Genomic DNA, 22216 nt, shown 5'->3' with positions numbered 1-22216 from the left:
TGGGGTAAGCACACCCTCTACGGCAGAAATTTATTGAAACAGTCAGGACCTAGCAAAGAAAATCAACCATTGCCTTTAATTATTGCATATGTCTTCATTTCTAGGACTAGGAAAATTTCCACTGATAAATATACATTTCATCAGAATGCCTTTGGCTGAAATATACCATTAGCACATTCTTCAAAGTTACAACAAAAGTCTTAGAAATGTTAAAAAGGGATTTCTCCGTTACTAAAATAAAGGAGTGCACCCCCCACCCCAACAAGGCGCTAGGACGGACAGACGGGAACTCGTGGCTGTGCAAAGCAGAGCGTTGATTACAGTAACAGAAAGAAGTTGGGACGGGAGTGGGGAGCCTGCATAGCACTCAGTGAGAGGTACAGGACGCGGCCGCAGAGGCGTCAGGTCAGCATGTCCCACAGGCAGCAGCAGCAGAGCGCGGTCCAGCACGCTGTCAGGCAGGCACTCTCGCCTGTGTCATCCCTCCGCCGCTCCTCCACCACGTACACTGCGGGGACAGGAGAGCTTGGTCAGTCAAAGAGCAGCGCACAATGCCCTCAGCATCCCACCACCCGCCTCTGCCGCCCCAGCACAGCTGCGGTGCCCCTCCGAGTCCCCACGCTCACTCCAGGTAGCCCAGGCTTGCTGGAGACAGCACAGGCGAGCACTCGAGGGAGGGGAGGTGCCGAACTGCTGTGCTGGGTTTTGCAGCCCCTTGGGCAGGAAGGGTCCTGGGAGAAGCACTTCTTTCCGCAGCCGGTCGTACGCTGCTGGGACTGCACAACGTCATGATCTCAACACAAGCAGCCGGTTCAGGTCAGCCAGGACCAGATTTCTGTTATGCCATGCACAGTTACTGATCGAGAAAACTGGCTCAGCCTGGATGGTGTCTGCTCCCAGTGAGCTGCCCCTTGGGAGCACTTGTGCCTCCCTGCCTCCCCCACTGCCCTCGTGGAGCTTGGGCTATCACACCCAGAACTGCAGCAGTTTCCTTCCCTAAAGCTTCCTTAGGTCTGTTTGTTGTGGTCTGTGTGGGAAATGTGCCCTCACACAGGAGTCTGACCCAAGCAGGCAGCTGGTGCTGTAAGTCGCGTGGCTGCACACGTGGTGTTGAGAGGCTCAGGCCATCAGCCCAGCCCTCCCACAGCCTGATTCCGAGCACAGCATGCTCAGAAAAACGTTGTTCCCCTCTCAAGAGCGATGGGTGGAGGACGATGTGCTCTAGCTTACATTACACCAAAATCCTGCCACCGTCAGGGGTGGGCAGAGAGAGGAACAGCCCCCACAACTGCCTGCCCTCAGGTAGGGGCTGTTCCCCAGCCTCAGGCTGCCTCCCCCTTGCCCAGGGGAATACGGCTGGGAGGGTTCTGCTGTGCTCCAGAGGAGCCACTGCACGGCCCCGCTTCCCATCCTTCCCTCCAGGGCTTTGCCTGTGAGCATTCAGTCACAGCCTGGGGTACCCTGGCTCCAGAAATGTCAGGCAAAGCACTTCTCCAGCCAGCCCCAGAAGGAGGCGGCAGGTGCTGCAGTGCTGTGACATGCTGTGCTGGAGCAGGAAGAGGTGCCACATACTCTGCTCCCGCAGGCTCTGCCTGCCCCTGCGGAGCCAAAGCAGGCACCTCTGAGCAGAAGCCCACCGGGGCCTGAGGGGCTGTTGGGCAGTGCCACAGATCAGGGGACGCTGCCTCATCCCCTCCCCACACCCAGGGCCACAGCACTGCCACAGCAGCAAGGAGTGCAGAGCCACGTCAGACCGGTGAGCCCAGCACCCTGGCTTCTTCCTGCAATCCAAGAGAGCCTATTTCATCCCTGTGACAGGGTGGACCACAGACCTATCCCAGTCAAAGGAGGAATCTGTCCCAAGGCAGACAGGACTTTGCTCCCTCCTACCTGCCCGCAGCCCCAAACTCACACTCAGGACCATGCGTGGAAGACTTGAAAGGGCTTCATGTTCAAAAGCATGAAGACTTTAGTGTTTCACCTTACACAGCATTATAGCAGCAGATTTCTATTCACTGCCTGTTCTCCTCGGTGAGGTGATCCAGGTCCGCTGGCTCCCGTACACCTCCGTGCAGTGCAAACTGTCACCAGGCGGCTGGTCCGTGCCCAGAGCACGGGGCCACAGCAGTCACCGCCTGCGCAGCACTGGGAAGGAAGGGACCTGTGTCCTGCTGCCCAGGGAGAAGCTGGCTGAGCTGAGCTGCCCAGAGTGTTTTGCTTTCCTTCCCCAACCCGCACTGCCGGGAGCAGCTGGACATCCTGATACTTCATCATTTACCCTCCTCATCTGAGCAGCATTCTTCCCTGCAGCAGACAGCACTGCCCTTCTGTCTGGCTTAACATACTAAGCCACAAGAAGAGACGTGAGCCCTGGTGTCACACACTGCCTTTGTGCAAACCCAGTCACAGGACGGAGCTGTTGGGGAAGGGGAACCGCAGGGCAGAGCTGCACAGAGAGAGAGTTCAGCTTGCAAGGGCCAAAGGAGGCACTGGTGTGTTTCAGGCTGGGAAAAACCTTCTGGCTTTTCTTCCCCTGGTGGATCCAGGAGCTCTGAACAAGCTTTGGTGCTTTTGTTTCTTCTGAGAAGGCCCTGTCACAATGAGCAAAGGCAAAACTCATACCAAATGTTCCAACAGTCCTGCTTAAGACAATGTCATGCAGTTGTTGGGCAGGGCAGAGCGCAGATACCATAGGCAGCGATAGCCAGGGATCCTCACCAGAATGGGGTACCAGCCACGTTCTCCTGCCAGCATTCAGGTGGGAGAAGGTGCTCACTGGCTCCTGCCACCCCTCAGAGCAAACAGCCAAGGGTGCTTTCTCAGGAAGCTCCCAAACCAGCTCCTTATGCTGGAGCCCTGAGGCAGCTCTGGTTTCTAACCAGCTGCCAGGTGCCATTCAAGCTGTCCTGCTTCATAGCCATGGAGAGCTAGATACTGCTGCTGCCAGAGCATTGCTACACCCAAAGGTGTGCCACGGTGTCCTGGAGACATCCAGATCCATGCAGCAGAAGGGGGCTGGGAGGATGCTTAGGGGAGCCCTGTTTCCTGGTGGTTTGGAGGCAGCAGGGTGACTCTGACCTCTGGAAAACACCAGCAAGAACAGATACCACAGAACTGCCTCTAGAGCAAGTCCTTGCAACTTCAGACTGAGTGAAACCCAGGGGAACCTGACACCCCTCCCTGCCCCAGAAAAAGCTCTGCAGCATGTGACAGTCCCAAATCTGGTGACCGGGGTAAGGTTACACTGCTCCGGGAGTGCCCTCAGCTCCCCTGCTGAAGCAGCTGGGATGGACTGAGCTCTCAGGCCAACAGCACCCTCTTCTCTGAGCACAAAGGCTGGCACTTCACACCAAGTGCAGGCACACCTAGCTGGCTGCCAGCAGGCATCTGCCGACCAGAGGAGGCCATGTCACCGCAACACAAACCACGGGCTGGGGGGCAGTTACTAGTTTTGGCCCCCACGGTCAAGCCCATCTTCACCTGGCTGAAGGTGGCCATATCTGTAGCTGCAGCAAAGGCACCATGCAGGGAAGAGCTCTCACACCACTGACATTTACTGCTAAAGCAGTGTTACTCTCTGGCAGCTCAGCCCTAAGATACCGAGGAGCAATGCTGGGGCATACAAAAGACACACATTATTTTAAAGTGGTAGACTAACATTGGAGACTTGTCAGTCCTCCATCACAGCACACAAACCAGTCAAGGCTTTTGTTGGTTAGTTGCCAACTTGCAAAGAAGTCTGTGAAATTGAGTCTAATTGCATACTCTGCTGGAAGATGGGACTGTATAACCTTCCCCACCCCAAAGCAGAGTTGAAATGGATGCCACCCTGTGCAATTTATAGCAAGCTGTCCATGACTCCAGGCATACAAGAAAAGTTTGCCTGAAGTACTTATGATTATTCCATTAGAAGTTTTAAACTACAGCCAAGTGCCAAGGATGCACTGACAAAGCACATTCAAAGCATATATAAAGCGCTGCTATTGAAACACTTGCTGAAATATTCAACAAAAAGGCTATTCCAAATCCGGGCTGTGCAGAGGGAGAATGGCACTTGTGCTGCGTGGCCACTCGCGTGATGCTCCCTCAGCACAAGTGGTTCATGGCAGCAGTGGGCATTGCTCCTCCCCAGCCAGCCAGCACCTCTGGCTGCCTGCACGGCCCTGCTGCCGGCAGCATGTGCTGGGAGGCTCTGCACTGAACTGACTGATACACAGGAACAATTGCCCACTAGTGATTTGGGACAGGACTGGGGCAGAAAAAGGGACAGCAGCCGCGTCAAGAGCTTTCCAGGACTCACCATGGGTTTGGAGGTATGTGCTTTCCTGTTAGAAACAGTGAAACAGCAGTAGGGAGAGACCACATCTTTTCACTCTCTTCTGCTAAGAAATGGAAGTCATTTAAACCAGGAATACATTGTGGCACAACTACCTTCCTGCAGAAACACTCTGAGAAAACAATGTGTTTTTCCCCATGCAGGGGTTACATTACTTTACCATTTCCAAGTTGAAGGAAAGCCCCAAAGATGACCATTTGAAAAACACACTTGAGAAGTCGCTCCCTTCCACCACAGAGTTCCTCCCCCAGAGAAAGCAAGAGTCTCAAGAGGGCAGCTCTCTGCCACTGCCAGCTCACAGGAGCTGGTGTCAACTGCTGCTGTGGTTTGAGAAGAAATACAATCGCCACCGAAAGTTTTCAGACTTCAAGAGCCCCTGGGCAATACTCTACTAAATAAAAACAACCACCTCTCCCTTACAGTTTGAGTTTAATGATCATTTTCTTTGAAACTTCATCAATCCTTCAGAAGTTGTAGCTCTGTCGCCATCACGAGACAAATTGCCAGAGAAACTTTAAAAAACCACAGTCATACAGCATTAATGCTGAAAAGCTTTTCTCAGCGACCAGTTGGGTGTTGGGGCAAGAGAGGAGAAGAGCAGAACAGAACTATTCACTTACAGCTAGCAAAGTGCACTGGGTAAAGAACAGTTCAAAGGAAGGCTGGATAAACTATTCCCAGCCAAGCCTCTCATTAAGATGAAGACATCCAATATCAATCCTCATCTTGGACACTGCACAACTGAACATCAGCCTCAAAGCACTAACACTGATACAGCGACAGAAGTGCCCAAGGAAACCAAGAGTGCATGGTAGCACCTTTATTCACTCTTCCCAGTCAACGTGTTAGGGCTATGTTAAATGCAGAGGATCCCCTGTAAACAGCACAGTAAGAGACAGCAGAACAAAACCCATAGTGCCTCACTCAGTCCTCTTAAAACTATTTCGTTAGGAAGCCTCATACAACACACTACTGATGCAAGCCACCCAACTTCCCAATTCACTTCAACCAGCAGTTTTCCATTAACAGCTTTTCTACTGGAATAGCTTTGCCAGCAAAACCCCAACCCAAAATACAACAATTAAGGAAACTGCTGGTTGTGTATGTTTCTTGTCAGAAGCCTAAATGCCTCCAAGCTAAGGCGAGCATTACTGGGGACTTCATTAGCTGCTTTGTGCCTCTCTTTTTGTCCAAGGTCAGGCACTCTAAAGATCTCCCATGGCATGCCAGGGTCCTTGCCACCACGAGCAGATGCACATTAGATGCGCATTAGCACTTTGGAACTCAAAGTCTGATACAGAAGAGAAACAAGGGCAGTGTCCCTCAGAGGTACTAGACAGCACTCAGGTTTAGGCACAGCTTTTGATGCTTCCATTGTTTTTCCTAAAACAGAATGGTAGAGGGTGTAAGCTGCGCAGACCCTCCCATCTTCTAATCAACCTTAAAGAGCGCAGATCACAATGAATCATGCTTCCCCTGAAAAGGGTAGCACTCCCTGTAATCACACAGTACCAGCCTGCACAATCCAGTGCAAATAACTCCCACTTTGTTTTTAAAACAAATACTACAATACCTTGTTATTTCATGTACAGCCTGCTTTATCTTAAGCATACACATTTTGTTTCTTCTCATACCTAATTGATATGTTAATCATTAGCTCCATGAGGGAAAGGCATGAGCAGTCCTTTTCACCTGTTTTGCTATAAACTAAAATTGTGACCGTAGACTTTAGTGCTCCTTATAGCAGTGGGTCTACAAGAACACTGGCTTTGATGACAGAAACAGTCTATCCTGTCCCGGGGCCTAGGCACAGTCATCACCATTAAGGTACTAATTTACCCTCCCAAAAAGTAGGCAGCAATGGCAACCAAGAGCTCTCAAGCTCTTCAAGCCCTCCCATAAGTGTTACTGCATGTCATGGGGGCCCTGTCTAGGTATTCCAGGTATGACATCCAGGCAGACAGACAGCAAGCAAGAGCTCACTTCAGGCAAGCCAGTCCGGCAGCGCCTGGGGAGAAGCGAGGTGTGCGCACCTCCAGCCCAGCACCAGCACTGAGGACTCCTTCCTCTTCCCAAGGCGAGACAGTCAAGAGCATGAGAAAAGCAATACATCCGGGAGTTCACTTCTTCTTTAGCCCCAGCTGTATGCTAGCACACAGACCCAATCTGCATGCAAACAAGATACCTACACTCCTATTAAGCAAGGCCTGGAGCACATACGAGGAAGTAGCAACAAGCAGTTTATCAACCACTGCTACTGCAGACCAAAAACTCTTGCCGTGGTATTTGAATGGCTGTTTTCCATAGTAACAGCTGTTTAGAGCAGAAGTACTAATACCACAGTCTTCTCATTCGGGAGGAAGTACACAGCAGAGAAGGGACCAATAAGCCTTTTCCCACATGTGAATAAAGTGCTTTTTAATCACAAGTCCCTTCTGCACCAAGAGCTTTGTTTTCGCTTGTCCAGCCAGCAAGCAAGAAGTCTTGCTTAAAACTGCACAATACCATTCTAATAATAAATTCTTACAGGGTTAAGTGCTGCCTCCAGCAGATTGCTAAGTCAGTCTGTGCATCTGATTCTACCTTGAAAACATTCTTACCCAAGTCCTGTGAAAGTCTCTCCCTTCAGGATGGAGGCCAGAGAAGGGAAAGTCAGCACAAGGGCATTAGTAGCAACTAAGGGATGCAGAGGTGACAGTGACAATAAATCAAGTGTATCTGAGCCACTCTTTGGGGCACACACTCTTGGTCTACAGACCCAGTACTGCAGGAGGAAGGAACACCCAAGCCCTGACCTTCCAGACAGCCATGTGTCCTGGAGCATATCTCACACAGGCAGCAAGTGCAGAAGAAGAGACTGCACGACTTGGGAACAGGGACGCTGGGACTTCAACTAAAACTTTCATACTAGCTGCCAACAAGGCTCATCTCAGCCTCAGATGTCTCTTGCCCACAAGACCTCCAGGGCAGAGCCTGGCCACAGATGAGATCTAATTCCCTTGGCAAGAAAAGCATTTAATTATTCTTTCTCCTCTCTGGGGGATATTTGCTCATGCTTTACAGCTTCACACCTGTCACATCACATTCCCTGGCCCACCAACTCCTCCCTGCCCAGAGGCTTTCACCATATGCCCAGCCTCTACTGACTCCTGTTCAGATTTCAGGAAATACCTCAGCACACTCCTGAAACAGATACCAAAGCCCGCTTCCAAGCAAAAAACTTCCAAAGTTGCAACACTCTCAGAACAAGTTTCACAATCCCCAGCGCCAAACACAGCTCTATGGCCAGAGCCACCTGAGCAAAAAAACAAGGAAGCAAACTGCCAGTGAATACAGATGGTTTCACCTGCAAATCCCCTCTGCCACCAGGCAGCTGCTGCTGACCCAGGCCAGATTTCAGCCCAGACTTGAGCAGAATCGACTGATCTGTAACTACCCCCGGTGGTATCAGACCTGCCCTCTTCCCTGGCTGCACAACTGTGTCCAGCAGGTTAGGAAAATCCCTGCCTTTCAGTTCTTGCTAGTCTGAGAAGCTCTTATGGTCACCCTAGAGAGCTGTTTCAGCTTTCAGGGAGCTGAACAGGCAACATGTTTCAGGGAAATTACTGTGCCAATTGAGTGGTTTTCCAGAGCCAATGCGGCACTGGCCACATTTCACCCAAGGGTGAAGTTGTTCCCCTCTCACACGCTGCATGTGCTCTGAGCACGGGTGATGTCTGATCATAAACCAGGCAGCAGATTTTCTTGCAGCTGAGCTCAGGGCGGGGAAAGAGGGGAGTTTCCTCACCTAAGCACACAGGGATGGTATTTGCAGATCTTTGAGATAATGGAAGTCATAGTAAACCCCATTTACGGAGTATAGATGTGTCCAGGAAGGATTCAATGTCTCTAAAAAGCAGGGCTACCAGCACTCCTGAGAGGGGAAAAGCATACCTTGCGTACTAAGTACTCAAGTCTCTGCAGGATGTCAGCAGGCATCAGCCAGCTCTCCCCAGTGCCCAGTTAGAAAGCACACAGGAGACTTGTCATATAAGAAACCAGATTCCTCCACCTCAAAAGAACAGTAAATACAGGGCTTCAGACCTTTCGGTTTTCTTCTAGACTGCAAGAGATGCAGAGATATCTCCCAAAACTACAGAATTTGAGAACGTGCTCTAATATTTTTTTTAAAATCAGTGAAATCCGTATTTACTGTTAAAGCAAGAAGGCATTGTCCACCAAGTCAACAACAGGGCTAAGGACTGCATATTCCTTAGCTTGAGTCAGTGTTTTCATTAAAAATCAGCACAGGTCCTAGATTTAAATAAGACCTGGCTGGGAGGGATTTACACAGCACAAACTTAGTCTTACAAGGGTCTTGCAAGAGTGTTCTGGGAGACAGAGAGGAAGGACAAAGTCCGGTTTTTAAGCAAAGGGAATGTGCCACTGTGAGTAGTCACTCAGGATAGAAGGAGTCTCCTTGAACAGTCCCCCCAGGGCAAGTACCACATCCGTGCTGTGCTTGCAGTGCTGAAAAAAGGCTTTACGCAATTTTCTTCTCACCTAGGCCAGGTGCCCAGCTGACAAGAAGGGGCAGATGTCATAAGGGACAGTGTCAAACGTCTGGCTACCCAGAAGGGCAGCCTCATTTAATTCTGCCCACTACAGTGCCAGCCTTCATCTTGTTTAGCCAGTTTGTCTGAAGCATGTTTTCAGATAGAGCACTTGAATTTGGAAATCCTTCTCTTTGCATCAGGCTCTTCTCAGATTATGCCCTCCTTGGGGCTGGAAAACAGAAAATATAAGGTCAGACACCAGCCCCAGCACAACACTGTTCGCCAGTAAACGGCCCCCCCTGTTTGTGCAGTCAGCTGGCATGAGCCAGGGACAAGAGGGAGGTATGATACAGCAATCTTAGCTGAACAAGAACACCAGGTTTTAACACATACTACAGTATGAGAAGCAGATCAGAGGAAAATTGCCAAATGAGATTTTTATTTTTTTGGGGGGCAGGACATCAGTTGTCTGTAGAGTTACAGGTCCTGAAAGTACAGTAACAGTTAAACTAAATGCTCCAACAGACTGCTTGGAAAGGGTCAATATACAGAGAGAAAGTCTCCTGGAATTGCTATGTGCTGCCCTCCAAATAAACTTTTCCTGGGGAAGGCTCAGCTTGATAGGGTTTGAGAAGCGAGGGATAATCACTGAAAGGCACCAGGGAGCCTGAGCAGAGCGATAAGGATCCCCTCCTTTCCACACTGAAACTGCTAAGAGGGAAAATCCACCCCTCTAGCAGAAGGCAGTGGCTGTATCTAGGTCACCTGTTTATTCTTGCAGCTGGGCAAACATTAGGAGGCAGGCAGCATCACTGTGACTGCTGCTCTTATCACAGCTGGCTCTGCTACAAGTAATCAACTTCCAGAAGTAAGATTTCCACCCTGTGGGTACAATAGGTCAAATGCAACACTGAACTTTGCCTTGGGTTGCAAGGCAGGCTGCTGACAGAGCCTGGTTCTCTTTGGCACAGCACAGAATAGCCTCATCCATTACGTTTTGTATCAGCAGGACGGGGAAGTTCAGGGGGGGTGGGAGAAATTAAGCTGGGCAAATTGCTAACATCAGCTAGTGCTTTCAAAATTAGTATGCCACTTTGTACTTTGGATCATTCCATTTTTAAAGCACACCATTATCAAAAGCATTACATTTCACCTCTAATTTACATAGACAAGAAAGTACCTGCTGACCAGTCAGTAGATACTGTGGTTTCCTTATGCGAGTTGATACCAAATTATTCTATAATGAAAATACTGGTGGGGAAGTGAGGTATTCTCTTCCTCATAAGCAAGCCCCTACTGCTCAAAAAGGCCCAGATCCTTACATCACGCTCCACGCAGGCACCACGCTCCTACTCCTGTGCATTTGCCAGCTTTGTCCTGATGCTGGTAAGTTCCCCTTGTCACTGTGTGACACCAAACAGCAGATTGACTGTGTTTCATGCACTCATGCTTGGACAGACAAGAAGACAGCCCTCAGTTTTTACAGCAGGAAAGAGCCAGACAGAAATCAGCAAGAGTCAGTTCACAGAGCTGGGGAGATGAATCAGTTACTCTTAAGGATAACATCCCTCAGGCTCAGGACGTAAGTTATCAGCTCTAAAAGTAAAGGTCAAGTTATTTATTTCTAATGAACAACAGCCAAGTCAGTTATTAGACCTTGCAAGATGCAGTAAGTGTGCATAAGCCCATGGGACCTGATGAAATCCATCCACAGGTCCTGAGGCAGCTGGCGAATGAAGTTGCTAAGCCACTTTCTGCTATATTTGAGAAGTCGTGGCAGTCTGGTGAAGTTCCCGCTGACTGGAAAAGGGGAAACATAACCCCCATTTTCAAAAAGGGGAAAAAGGAAAACCTGGGGAACTACAGGCCGGTCAGTCTCATCTCTTTGCCCAGCAAGGTCACGGAGCAGATCCTCCTGGAACCTCTGTTACAGCACACAGGAAATATGGAGGTGACTGGTGGCAGCCAACATGGCTTCACCAAGGGCAAGTCAAGCCTGACAAATTTGGTGGCCTTTTACAATATTGCCACAGCACTGGTAGACAAGGGTAGAGCAGCAGACGTCATCTACCTGGACTTAAGCAAAGCGTTTGACACTGTCCCACATGACATCCTGGTCTCAAAATTGGAAATTCATCAATTTAATGGATGCACCACTTGGTGGATAAGCAGCTGGCTGGATGGCTGCACTCACAAGTGGATGCCAGTGACGAGTGGTGTTCCTCAGGGGTCAGTATTGGGACCAGTGCTGTTTAACATTTTTGTCAGAGATATGGACAGTGGGATAGAGTGCACCCACCCTCAGCAAGTTTGCCGATGACACCAAGCTGTGTGGCGTGTTTGACATGCTGGGTGGAAGGGATGCCGTACAGAGGGACCTGGACAGGCTTGAGGGGTGAGCCCATATGAACCTCATGAAGTTCAACCAAACCAAGTGCAGGGTCCTGCACCTGGGACACAGCAATCCCAGGCACAAATGCAGGTCGGGTGGAGAACGGCTGGAGAGCAGCCTTGAGAAGGACTTGGGAATGCTTGTGGATGAGAAGCTCAACATGAGCTGGCAGTGCGCGCTGGCAGCCCAGAAAGCCAACCACATCTGGGCTGCATCAAAAGAAGTGTGGCCAGCAGGTCAAGGGAGGTGATTCCACCCTTCTACTCTGCTCTCGTGAGACCCCACCTGAAATACTGTGTCCAGCTCTGGAGTCCTCAACACAGGAAGGACATGGACCTGTTGGAACGGGTCCAGAGGGCCACGAAAATAATCAGAAGGCTGGAGCACCTCTCCTATGAAGACAGGCTGAGAGAGCTGGGATTGTTCAGCCTGGAGAAGAGAAGGCTCTGGGGAGACCTTATAGTGGCCTTCTAGTACCTGAAGGGGGCTACAGGAGAGATGGGGAGGAACTCTATCAAGGAGTGGAGTGATAGGATGAGGGGTAATGGTTTTAAATTGAAAGAGGCGAGATTTAGATTAGGTACTAGAAAGAAATTCTTTGCTGTAAGGGTGGTGAGACACTGGCCCAGAGAAGTTGTGGATGCCCTGGAGGGGTTCAAGACTCTTCTACAGTGCTGAAATACATGGGAGTCATATGGTCAAGACCACTAAGTCTTAATGCTTAAACTGCAAGCTGATTTCTGCAACTCCGACTGTCATCATGAGAGTGATGACGGTCTAGAGTGGAATATACTTGTTTTCGTTGTTCAGCACTGTTCTGGACTGCACCTTTCTCCAACAAACATTTAGGTGTCGTAGAATGGTTTGACCTTTAAAGGTCATCTAGTCCAATTTCCCTGCAATGAGCAGGAACATTTTCAACTAGATCCAGAAGTTGTGGATGCCCTGGAGGGGTTCAAGACTCTTCTACAGTGCTGAAATACATGGGAGTCATATGGTCAAGACCACTAAGTCTTAATGCTTAAACTGCAAGCTGATTTCTGCAACTCCGACTGTCATCATGAGAGTGATGACGGTCTAGAGTGGAATATACTTGTTTTCGTTGTTCAGCACTGTTCTGGACTGCACCTTTCTCCAACAAACATTTAGGTGTCGTAGAATGGTTTGACCTTTAAAGGTCATCTAGTCCAATTTCCCTGCAATGAGCAGGAACATTTTCAACTAGATCCAGTTGCTCAGAGCCCTGTCCAACCTGAACTTCAATGTTTCCAGAGATAGGCCACCTCTCTGAGCAACCTGGGCCAGTGCTTCAACACCCTCATTGTAAAAAATTTCTTCCTTATATCTAGTCTAAATCCACCATCTTTTAATTTAAAACCATTACCCCTTGTTCTATTGCAACAGGCCCTGCTAAAAAGTGTGTCACAGCATTCTTCCCTGCAGCAGACAGCACTGCCCTTCTGTCTGGCTTAACATACTAAGCCACAAGAAGAGACGTGAGCCCTGGTGTCACACACTGCCTTTGTGCAAACCCAGTCACAGGACGGAGCTGTTGGGGAAGGGGAACCGCAGGGCAGAGCTGCACAGAGAGAGAGTTCAGCTTGCAAGGGCCAAAGGAGGCACTGGTGTGTTTCAGGCTGGGAAAAACCTTCTGGCTTTTCTTCCCCTGGTGGATCCAGGAGCTCTGAACAAGCTTTGGTGCTTTTGTTTCTTCTGAGAAGGCCCTGTCACAATGAGCAAAGGCAAAACTCATACCAAATGTTCCAACAGTCCTGCTTAAGACAATGTCATGCAGTTGTTGGGCAGGGCAGAGCGCAGATACCATAGGCAGCGATAGCCAGGGATCCTCACCAGAATGGGGTACCAGCCACGTTCTCCTGCCAGCATTCAGGTGGGAGAAGGTGCTCACTGGCTCCTGCCACCCCTCAGAGCAAACAGCCAAGGGTGCTTTCTCAGGAAGCTCCCAAACCAGCTCCTTATGCTGGAGCCCTGAGGCAGCTCTGGTTTCTAACCAGCTGCCAGGTGCCATTCAAGCTGTCCTGCTTCATAGCCATGGAGAGCTAGATACTGCTGCTGCCAGAGCATTGCTACACCCAAAGGTGTGCCACGGTGTCCTGGAGACATCCAGATCCATGCAGCAGAAGGGGGCTGGGAGGATGCTTAGGGGAGCCCTGTTTCCTGGTGGTTTGGAGGCAGCAGGGTGACTCTGACCTCTGGAAAACACCAGCAAGAACAGATACCACAGAACTGCCTCTAGAGCAAGTCCTTGCAACTTCAGACTGAGTGAAACCCAGGGGAACCTGACACCCCTCCCTGCCCCAGAAAAAGCTCTGCAGCATGTGACAGTCCCAAATCTGGTGACCGGGGTAAGGTTACACTGCTCCGGGAGTGCCCTCAGCTCCCCTGCTGAAGCAGCTGGGATGGACTGAGCTCTCAGGCCAACAGCACCCTCTTCTCTGAGCACAAAGGCTGGCACTTCACACCAAGTGCAGGCACACCTAGCTGGCTGCCAGCAGGCATCTGCCGACCAGAGGAGGCCATGTCACCGCAACACAAACCACGGGCTGGGGGGCAGTTACTAGTTTTGGCCCCCACGGTCAAGCCCATCTTCACCTGGCTGAAGGTGGCCATATCTGTAGCTGCAGCAAAGGCACCATGCAGGGAAGAGCTCTCACACCACTGACATTTACTGCTAAAGCAGTGTTACTCTCTGGCAGCTCAGCCCTAAGATACCGAGGAGCAATGCTGGGGCATACAAAAGACACACATTATTTTAAAGTGGTAGACTAACATTGGAGACTTGTCAGTCCTCCATCACAGCACACAAACCAGTCAAGGCTTTTGTTGGTTAGTTGCCAACTTGCAAAGAAGTCTGTGAAATTGAGTCTAATTGCATACTCTGCTGGAAGATGGGACTGTATAACCTTCCCCACCCCAAAGCAGAGTTGAAATGGATGCCACCCTGTGCAATTTATAGCAAGCTGTCCATGACTCCAGGCATACAAGAAAAGTTTGCCTGAAGTACTTATGATTATTCCATTAGAAGTTTTAAACTACAGCCAAGTGCCAAGGATGCACTGACAAAGCACATTCAAAGCATATATAAAGCGCTGCTATTGAAACACTTGCTGAAATATTCAACAAAAAGGCTATTCCAAATCCGGGCTGTGCAGAGGGAGAATGGCACTTGTGCTGCGTGGCCACTCGCGTGATGCTCCCTCAGCACAAGTGGTTCATGGCAGCAGTGGGCATTGCTCCTCCCCAGCCAGCCAGCACCTCTGGCTGCCTGCACGGCCCTGCTGCCGGCAGCATGTGCTGGGAGGCTCTGCACTGAACTGACTGATACACAGGAACAATTGCCCACTAGTGATTTGGGACAGGACTGGGGCAGAAAAAGGGACAGCAGCCGCGTCAAGAGCTTTCCAGGACTCACCATGGGTTTGGAGGTATGTGCTTTCCTGTTAGAAACAGTGAAACAGCAGTAGGGAGAGACCACATCTTTTCACTCTCTTCTGCTAAGAAATGGAAGTCATTTAAACCAGGAATACATTGTGGCACAACTACCTTCCTGCAGAAACACTCTGAGAAAACAATGTGTTTTTCCCCATGCAGGGGTTACATTACTTTACCATTTCCAAGTTGAAGGAAAGCCCCAAAGATGACCATTTGAAAAACACACTTGAGAAGTCGCTCCCTTCCACCACAGAGTTCCTCCCCCAGAGAAAGCAAGAGTCTCAAGAGGGCAGCTCTCTGCCACTGCCAGCTCACAGGAGCTGGTGTCAACTGCTGCTGTGGTTTGAGAAGAAATACAATCGCCACCGAAAGTTTTCAGACTTCAAGAGCCCCTGGGCAATACTCTACTAAATAAAAACAACCACCTCTCCCTTACAGTTTGAGTTTAATGATCATTTTCTTTGAAACTTCATCAATCCTTCAGAAGTTGTAGCTCTGTCGCCATCACGAGACAAATTGCCAGAGAAACTTTAAAAAACCACAGTCATACAGCATTAATGCTGAAAAGCTTTTCTCAGCGACCAGTTGGGTGTTGGGGCAAGAGAGGAGAAGAGCAGAACAGAACTATTCACTTACAGCTAGCAAAGTGCACTGGGTAAAGAACAGTTCAAAGGAAGGCTGGATAAACTATTCCCAGCCAAGCCTCTCATTAAGATGAAGACATCCAATATCAATCCTCATCTTGGACACTGCACAACTGAACATCAGCCTCAAAGCACTAACACTGATACAGCGACAGAAGTGCCCAAGGAAACCAAGAGTGCATGGTAGCACCTTTATTCACTCTTCCCAGTCAACGTGTTAGGGCTATGTTAAATGCAGAGGATCCCCTGTAAACAGCACAGTAAGAGACAGCAGAACAAAACCCATAGTGCCTCACTCAGTCCTCTTAAAACTATTTCGTTAGGAAGCCTCATACAACACACTACTGATGCAAGCCACCCAACTTCCCAATTCACTTCAACCAGCAGTTTTCCATTAACAGCTTTTCTACTGGAATAGCTTTGCCAGCAAAACCCCAACCCAAAATACAACAATTAAGGAAACTGCTGGTTGTGTATGTTTCTTGTCAGAAGCCTAAATGCCTCCAAGCTAAGGCGAGCATTACTGGGGACTTCATTAGCTGCTTTGTGCCTCTCTTTTTGTCCAAGGTCAGGCACTCTAAAGATCTCCCATGGCATGCCAGGGTCCTTGCCACCACGAGCAGATGCACATTAGATGCGCATTAGCACTTTGGAACTCAAAGTCTGATACAGAAGAGAAACAAGGGCAGTGTCCCTCAGAGGTACTAGACAGCACTCAGGTTTAGGCACAGCTTTTGATGCTTCCATTGTTTTTCCTAAAACAGAATGGTAGAGGGTGTAAGCTGCGCAGACCCTCCCATCTTCTAATCAACCTTAAAGAGCGCAGATCACAATGAATCATGCTTCCCCTGAAAAGGGTAGCACTCCCTGTAATCACACAGTACCAGCCTGCACAATCCAGTGCAAATAACTCCCACTTTGTTTTTAAAACAAATACTACAATACCTTGTTATTTCATGTACAGCCTGCTTTATCTTAAGCATACACATTTTGTTTCTTCTCATACCTAATTGATATGTTAATCATTAGCTCCATGAGGGAAAGGCATGAGCAGTCCTTTTCACCTGTTTTGCTATAAACTAAAATTGTGACCGTAGACTTTAGTGCTCCTTATAGCAGTGGGTCTACAAGAACACTGGCTTTGATGACAGAAACAGTCTATCCTGTCCCGGGGCCTAGGCACAGTCATCACCATTAAGGTACTAATTTACCCTCCCAAAAAGTAGGCAGCAATGGCAACCAAGAGCTCTCAAGCTCTTCAAGCCCTCCCATAAGTGTTACTGCATGTCATGGGGGCCCTGTCTAGGTATTCCAGGTATGACATCCAGGCAGACAGACAGCAAGCAAGAGCTCACTTCAGGCAAGCCAGTCCGGCAGCGCCTGGGGAGAAGCGAGGTGTGCGCACCTCCAGCCCAGCACCAGCACTGAGGACTCCTTCCTCTTCCCAAGGCGAGACAGTCAAGAGCATGAGAAAAGCAATACATCCGGGAGTTCACTTCTTCTTTAGCCCCAGCTGTATGCTAGCACGCAGACCCAATCTGCATGCAAACAAGATACCTACACTCCTATTAAGCAAGGCCTGGAGCACATACGAGGAAGTAGCAACAAGCAGTTTATCAACCACTGCTACTGCAGACCAAAAACTCTTGCCGTGGTATTTGAATGGCTGTTTTCCATAGTAACAGCTGTTTAGAGCAGAAGTACTAATACCACAGTCTTCTCATTCGGGAGGAAGTACACAGCAGAGAAGGGACCAATAAGCCTTTTCCCACATGTGAATAAAGTGCTTTTTAATCACAAGTCCCTTCTGCACCAAGAGCTTTGTTTTCGCTTGTCCAGCCAGCAAGCAAGAAGTCTTGCTTAAAACTGCACAATACCATTCTAATAATAAATTCTTACAGGGTTAAGTGCTGCCTCCAGCAGATTGCTAAGTCAGTCTGTGCATCTGATTCTACCTTGAAAACATTCTTACCCAAGTCCTGTGAAAGTCTCTCCCTTCAGGATGGAGGCCAGAGAAGGGAAAGTCAGCACAAGGGCATTAGTAGCAACTAAGGGATGCAGAGGTGACAGTGACAATAAATCAAGTGTATCTGAGCCACTCTTTGGGGCACACACTCTTGGTCTACAGACCCAGTACTGCAGGAGGAAGGAACACCCAAGCCCTGACCTTCCAGACAGCCATGTGTCCTGGAGCATATCTCACACAGGCAGCAAGTGCAGAAGAAGAGACTGCACGACTTGGGAACAGGGACGCTGGGACTTCAACTAAAACTTTCATACTAGCTGCCAACAAGGCTCATCTCAGCCTCAGATGTCTCTTGCCCACAAGACCTCCAGGGCAGAGCCTGGCCACAGATGAGATCTAATTCCCTTGGCAAGAAAAGCATTTAATTATTCTTTCTCCTCTCTGGGGGATATTTGCTCATGCTTTACAGCTTCACACCTGTCACATCACATTCCCTGGCCCACCAACTCCTCCCTGCCCAGAGGCTTTCACCATATGCCCAGCCTCTACTGACTCCTGTTCAGATTTCAGGAAATACCTCAGCACACTCCTGAAACAGATACCAAAGCCCGCTTCCAAGCAAAAAACTTCCAAAGTTGCAACACTCTCAGAACAAGTTTCACAATCCCCAGCGCCAAACACAGCTCTATGGCCAGAGCCACCTGAGCAAAAAAACAAGGAAGCAAACTGCCAGTGAATACAGATGGTTTCACCTGCAAATCCCCTCTGCCACCAGGCAGCTGCTGCTGACCCAGGCCAGATTTCAGCCCAGACTTGAGCAGAATCGACTGATCTGTAACTACCCCCGGTGGTATCAGACCTGCCCTCTTCCCTGGCTGCACAACTGTGTCCAGCAGGTTAGGAAAATCCCTGCCTTTCAGTTCTTGCTAGTCTGAGAAGCTCTTATGGTCACCCTAGAGAGCTGTTTCAGCTTTCAGGGAGCTGAACAGGCAACATGTTTCAGGGAAATTACTGTGCCAATTGAGTGGTTTTCCAGAGCCAATGCGGCACTGGCCACATTTCACCCAAGGGTGAAGTTGTTCCCCTCTCACACGCTGCATGTGCTCTGAGCACGGGTGATGTCTGATCATAAACCAGGCAGCAGATTTTCTTGCAGCTGAGCTCAGGGCGGGGAAAGAGGGGAGTTTCCTCACCTAAGCACACAGGGATGGTATTTGCAGATCTTTGAGATAATGGAAGTCATAGTAAACCCCATTTACGGAGTATAGATGTGTCCAGGAAGGATTCAATGTCTCTAAAAAGCAGGGCTACCAGCACTCCTGAGAGGGGAAAAGCATACCTTGCGTACTAAGTACTCAAGTCTCTGCAGGATGTCAGCAGGCATCAGCCAGCTCTCCCCAGTGCCCAGTTAGAAAGCACACAGGAGACTTGTCATATAAGAAACCAGATTCCTCCACCTCAAAAGAACAGTAAATACAGGGCTTCAGACCTTTCGGTTTTCTTCTAGACTGCAAGAGATGCAGAGATATCTCCCAAAACTACAGAATTTGAGAACGTGCTCTAATATTTTTTTTAAAATCAGTGAAATCCGTATTTACTGTTAAAGCAAGAAGGCATTGTCCACCAAGTCAACAACAGGGCTAAGGACTGCATATTCCTTAGCTTGAGTCAGTGTTTTCATTAAAAATCAGCACAGGTCCTAGATTTAAATAAGACCTGGCTGGGAGGGATTTACACAGCACAAACTTAGTCTTACAAGGGTCTTGCAAGAGTGTTCTGGGAGACAGAGAGGAAGGACAAAGTCCGGTTTTTAAGCAAAGGGAATGTGCCACTGTGAGTAGTCACTCAGGATAGAAGGAGTCTCCTTGAACAGTCCCCCCAGGGCAAGTACCACATCCGTGCTGTGCTTGCAGTGCTGAAAAAAGGCTTTACGCAATTTTCTTCTCACCTAGGCCAGGTGCCCAGCTGACAAGAAGGGGCAGATGTCATAAGGGACAGTGTCAAACGTCTGGCTACCCAGAAGGGCAGCCTCATTTAATTCTGCCCACTACAGTGCCAGCCTTCATCTTGTTTAGCCAGTTTGTCTGAAGCATGTTTTCAGATAGAGCACTTGAATTTGGAAATCCTTCTCTTTGCATCAGGCTCTTCTCAGATTATGCCCTCCTTGGGGCTGGAAAACAGAAAATATAAGGTCAGACACCAGCCCCAGCACAACACTGTTCGCCAGTAAACGGCCCCCCCTGTTTGTGCAGTCAGCTGGCATGAGCCAGGGACAAGAGGGAGGTATGATACAGCAATCTTAGCTGAACAAGAACACCAGGTTTTAACACATACTACAGTATGAGAAGCAGATCAGAGGAAAATTGCCAAATGAGATTTTTATTTTTTTGGGGGGCAGGACATCAGTTGTCTGTAGAGTTACAGGTCCTGAAAGTACAGTAACAGTTAAACTAAATGCTCCAACAGACTGCTTGGAAAGGGTCAATATACAGAGAGAAAGTCTCCTGGAATTGCTATGTGCTGCCCTCCAAATAAACTTTTCCTGGGGAAGGCTCAGCTTGATAGGGTTTGAGAAGCGAGGGATAATCACTGAAAGGCACCAGGGAGCCTGAGCAGAGCGATAAGGATCCCCTCCTTTCCACACTGAAACTGCTAAGAGGGAAAATCCACCCCTCTAGCAGAAGGCAGTGGCTGTATCTAGGTCACCTGTTTATTCTTGCAGCTGGGCAAACATTAGGAGGCAGGCAGCATCACTGTGACTGCTGCTCTTATCACAGCTGGCTCTGCTACAAGTAATCAACTTCCAGAAGTAAGATTTCCACCCTGTGGGTACAATAGGTCAAATGCAACACTGAACTTTGCCTTGGGTTGCAAGGCAGGCTGCTGACAGAGCCTGGTTCTCTTTGGCACAGCACAGAATAGCCTCATCCATTACGTTTTGTATCAGCAGGACGGGGAAGTTCAGGGGGGGTGGGAGAAATTAAGCTGGGCAAATTGCTAACATCAGCTAGTGCTTTCAAAATTAGTATGCCACTTTGTACTTTGGATCATTCCATTTTTAAAGCACACCATTATCAAAAGCATTACATTTCACCTCTAATTTACATAGACAAGAAAGTACCTGCTGACCAGTCAGTAGATACTGTGGTTTCCTTATGCGAGTTGATACCAAATTATTCTATAATGAAAATACTGGTGGGGAAGTGAGGTATTCTCTTCCTCATAAGCAAGCCCCTACTGCTCAAAAAGGCCCAGATCCTTACATCACGCTCCACGCAGGCACCACGCTCCTACTCCTGTGCATTTGCCAGCTTTGTCCTGATGCTGGTAAGTTCCCCTTGTCACTGTGTGACACCAAACAGCAGATTGACTGTGTTTCATGCACTCATGCTTGGACAGACAAGAAGACAGCCCTCAGTTTTTACAGCAGGAAAGAGCCAGACAGAAATCAGCAAGAGTCAGTTCACAGAGCTGGGGAGATGAATCAGTTACTCTTAAGGATAACATCCCTCAGGCTCAGGACGTAAGTTATCAGCTCTAAAAGTAAAGGTCAAGTTATTTATTTCTAATGAACAACAGCCAAGTCAGTTATTAGACCTTGCAAGATGCAGTAAGTGTGCATAAGCCCATGGGACCTGATGAAATCCATCCACAGGTCCTGAGGCAGCTGGCGAATGAAGTTGCTAAGCCACTTTCTGCTATATTTGAGAAGTCGTGGCAGTCTGGTGAAGTTCCCGCTGACTGGAAAAGGGGAAACATAACCCCCATTTTCAAAAAGGGGAAAAAGGAAAACCTGGGGAACTACAGGCCGGTCAGTCTCATCTCTTTGCCCAGCAAGGTCACGGAGCAGATCCTCCTGGAACCTCTGTTACAGCACACAGGAAATATGGAGGTGACTGGTGGCAGCCAACATGGCTTCACCAAGGGCAAGTCAAGCCTGACAAATTTGGTGGCCTTTTACAATATTGCCACAGCACTGGTAGACAAGGGTAGAGCAGCAGACGTCATCTACCTGGACTTAAGCAAAGCGTTTGACACTGTCCCACATGACATCCTGGTCTCAAAATTGGAAATTCATCAATTTAATGGATGCACCACTTGGTGGATAAGCAGCTGGCTGGATGGCTGCACTCACAAGTGGATGCCAGTGACGAGTGGTGTTCCTCAGGGGTCAGTATTGGGACCAGTGCTGTTTAACATTTTTGTCAGAGATATGGACAGTGGGATAGAGTGCACCCACCCTCAGCAAGTTTGCCGATGACACCAAGCTGTGTGGCGTGTTTGACATGCTGGGTGGAAGGGATGCCGTACAGAGGGACCTGGACAGGCTTGAGGGGTGAGCCCATATGAACCTCATGAAGTTCAACCAAACCAAGTGCAGGGTCCTGCACCTGGGACACAGCAATCCCAGGCACAAATGCAGGTCGGGTGGAGAACGGCTGGAGAGCAGCCTTGAGAAGGACTTGGGAATGCTTGTGGATGAGAAGCTCAACATGAGCTGGCAGTGCGCGCTGGCAGCCCAGAAAGCCAACCACATCTGGGCTGCATCAAAAGAAGTGTGGCCAGCAGGTCAAGGGAGGTGATTCCACCCTTCTACTCTGCTCTCGTGAGACCCCACCTGAAATACTGTGTCCAGCTCTGGAGTCCTCAACACAGGAAGGACATGGACCTGTTGGAACGGGTCCAGAGGGCCACGAAAATAATCAGAAGGCTGGAGCACCTCTCCTATGAAGACAGGCTGAGAGAGCTGGGATTGTTCAGCCTGGAGAAGAGAAGGCTCTGGGGAGACCTTATAGTGGCCTTCTAGTACCTGAAGGGGGCTACAGGAGAGATGGGGAGGAACTCTATCAAGGAGTGGAGTGATAGGATGAGGGGTAATGGTTTTAAATT

General features: G+C 49.2%; 1 protein-coding gene across 2 annotated transcripts in view; it reads right to left on the bottom strand.

Moving 5' to 3' along the window:
* CYSTM1 (cysteine-rich transmembrane module containing 1) overlaps positions 1-22216 on the bottom strand; it is a 40253-nt gene continuing 18037 nt past the window's right edge. For both annotated transcript variants that reach the window (XM_014959673.1, XM_014959674.1), the window contains exon 3: positions 1-508. In XM_014959673.1, the coding sequence (XP_014815159.1) occupies positions 402-508 (107 nt within the window). In that variant the 3' untranslated portion in view covers positions 1-401. The remainder of the gene's footprint in view (positions 509-22216) is intronic.

The sequence above is a fragment of the Calidris pugnax genome, unplaced genomic scaffold (assembly GCF_001431845.1).
Source record: "Calidris pugnax isolate Ruff unplaced genomic scaffold, ASM143184v1 scaffold418, whole genome shotgun sequence".
Lineage (NCBI taxonomy): Eukaryota > Metazoa > Chordata > Aves > Charadriiformes > Scolopacidae > Calidris > Calidris pugnax.
This window is presented reverse-complemented; position numbering and strand designations above follow the sequence as displayed.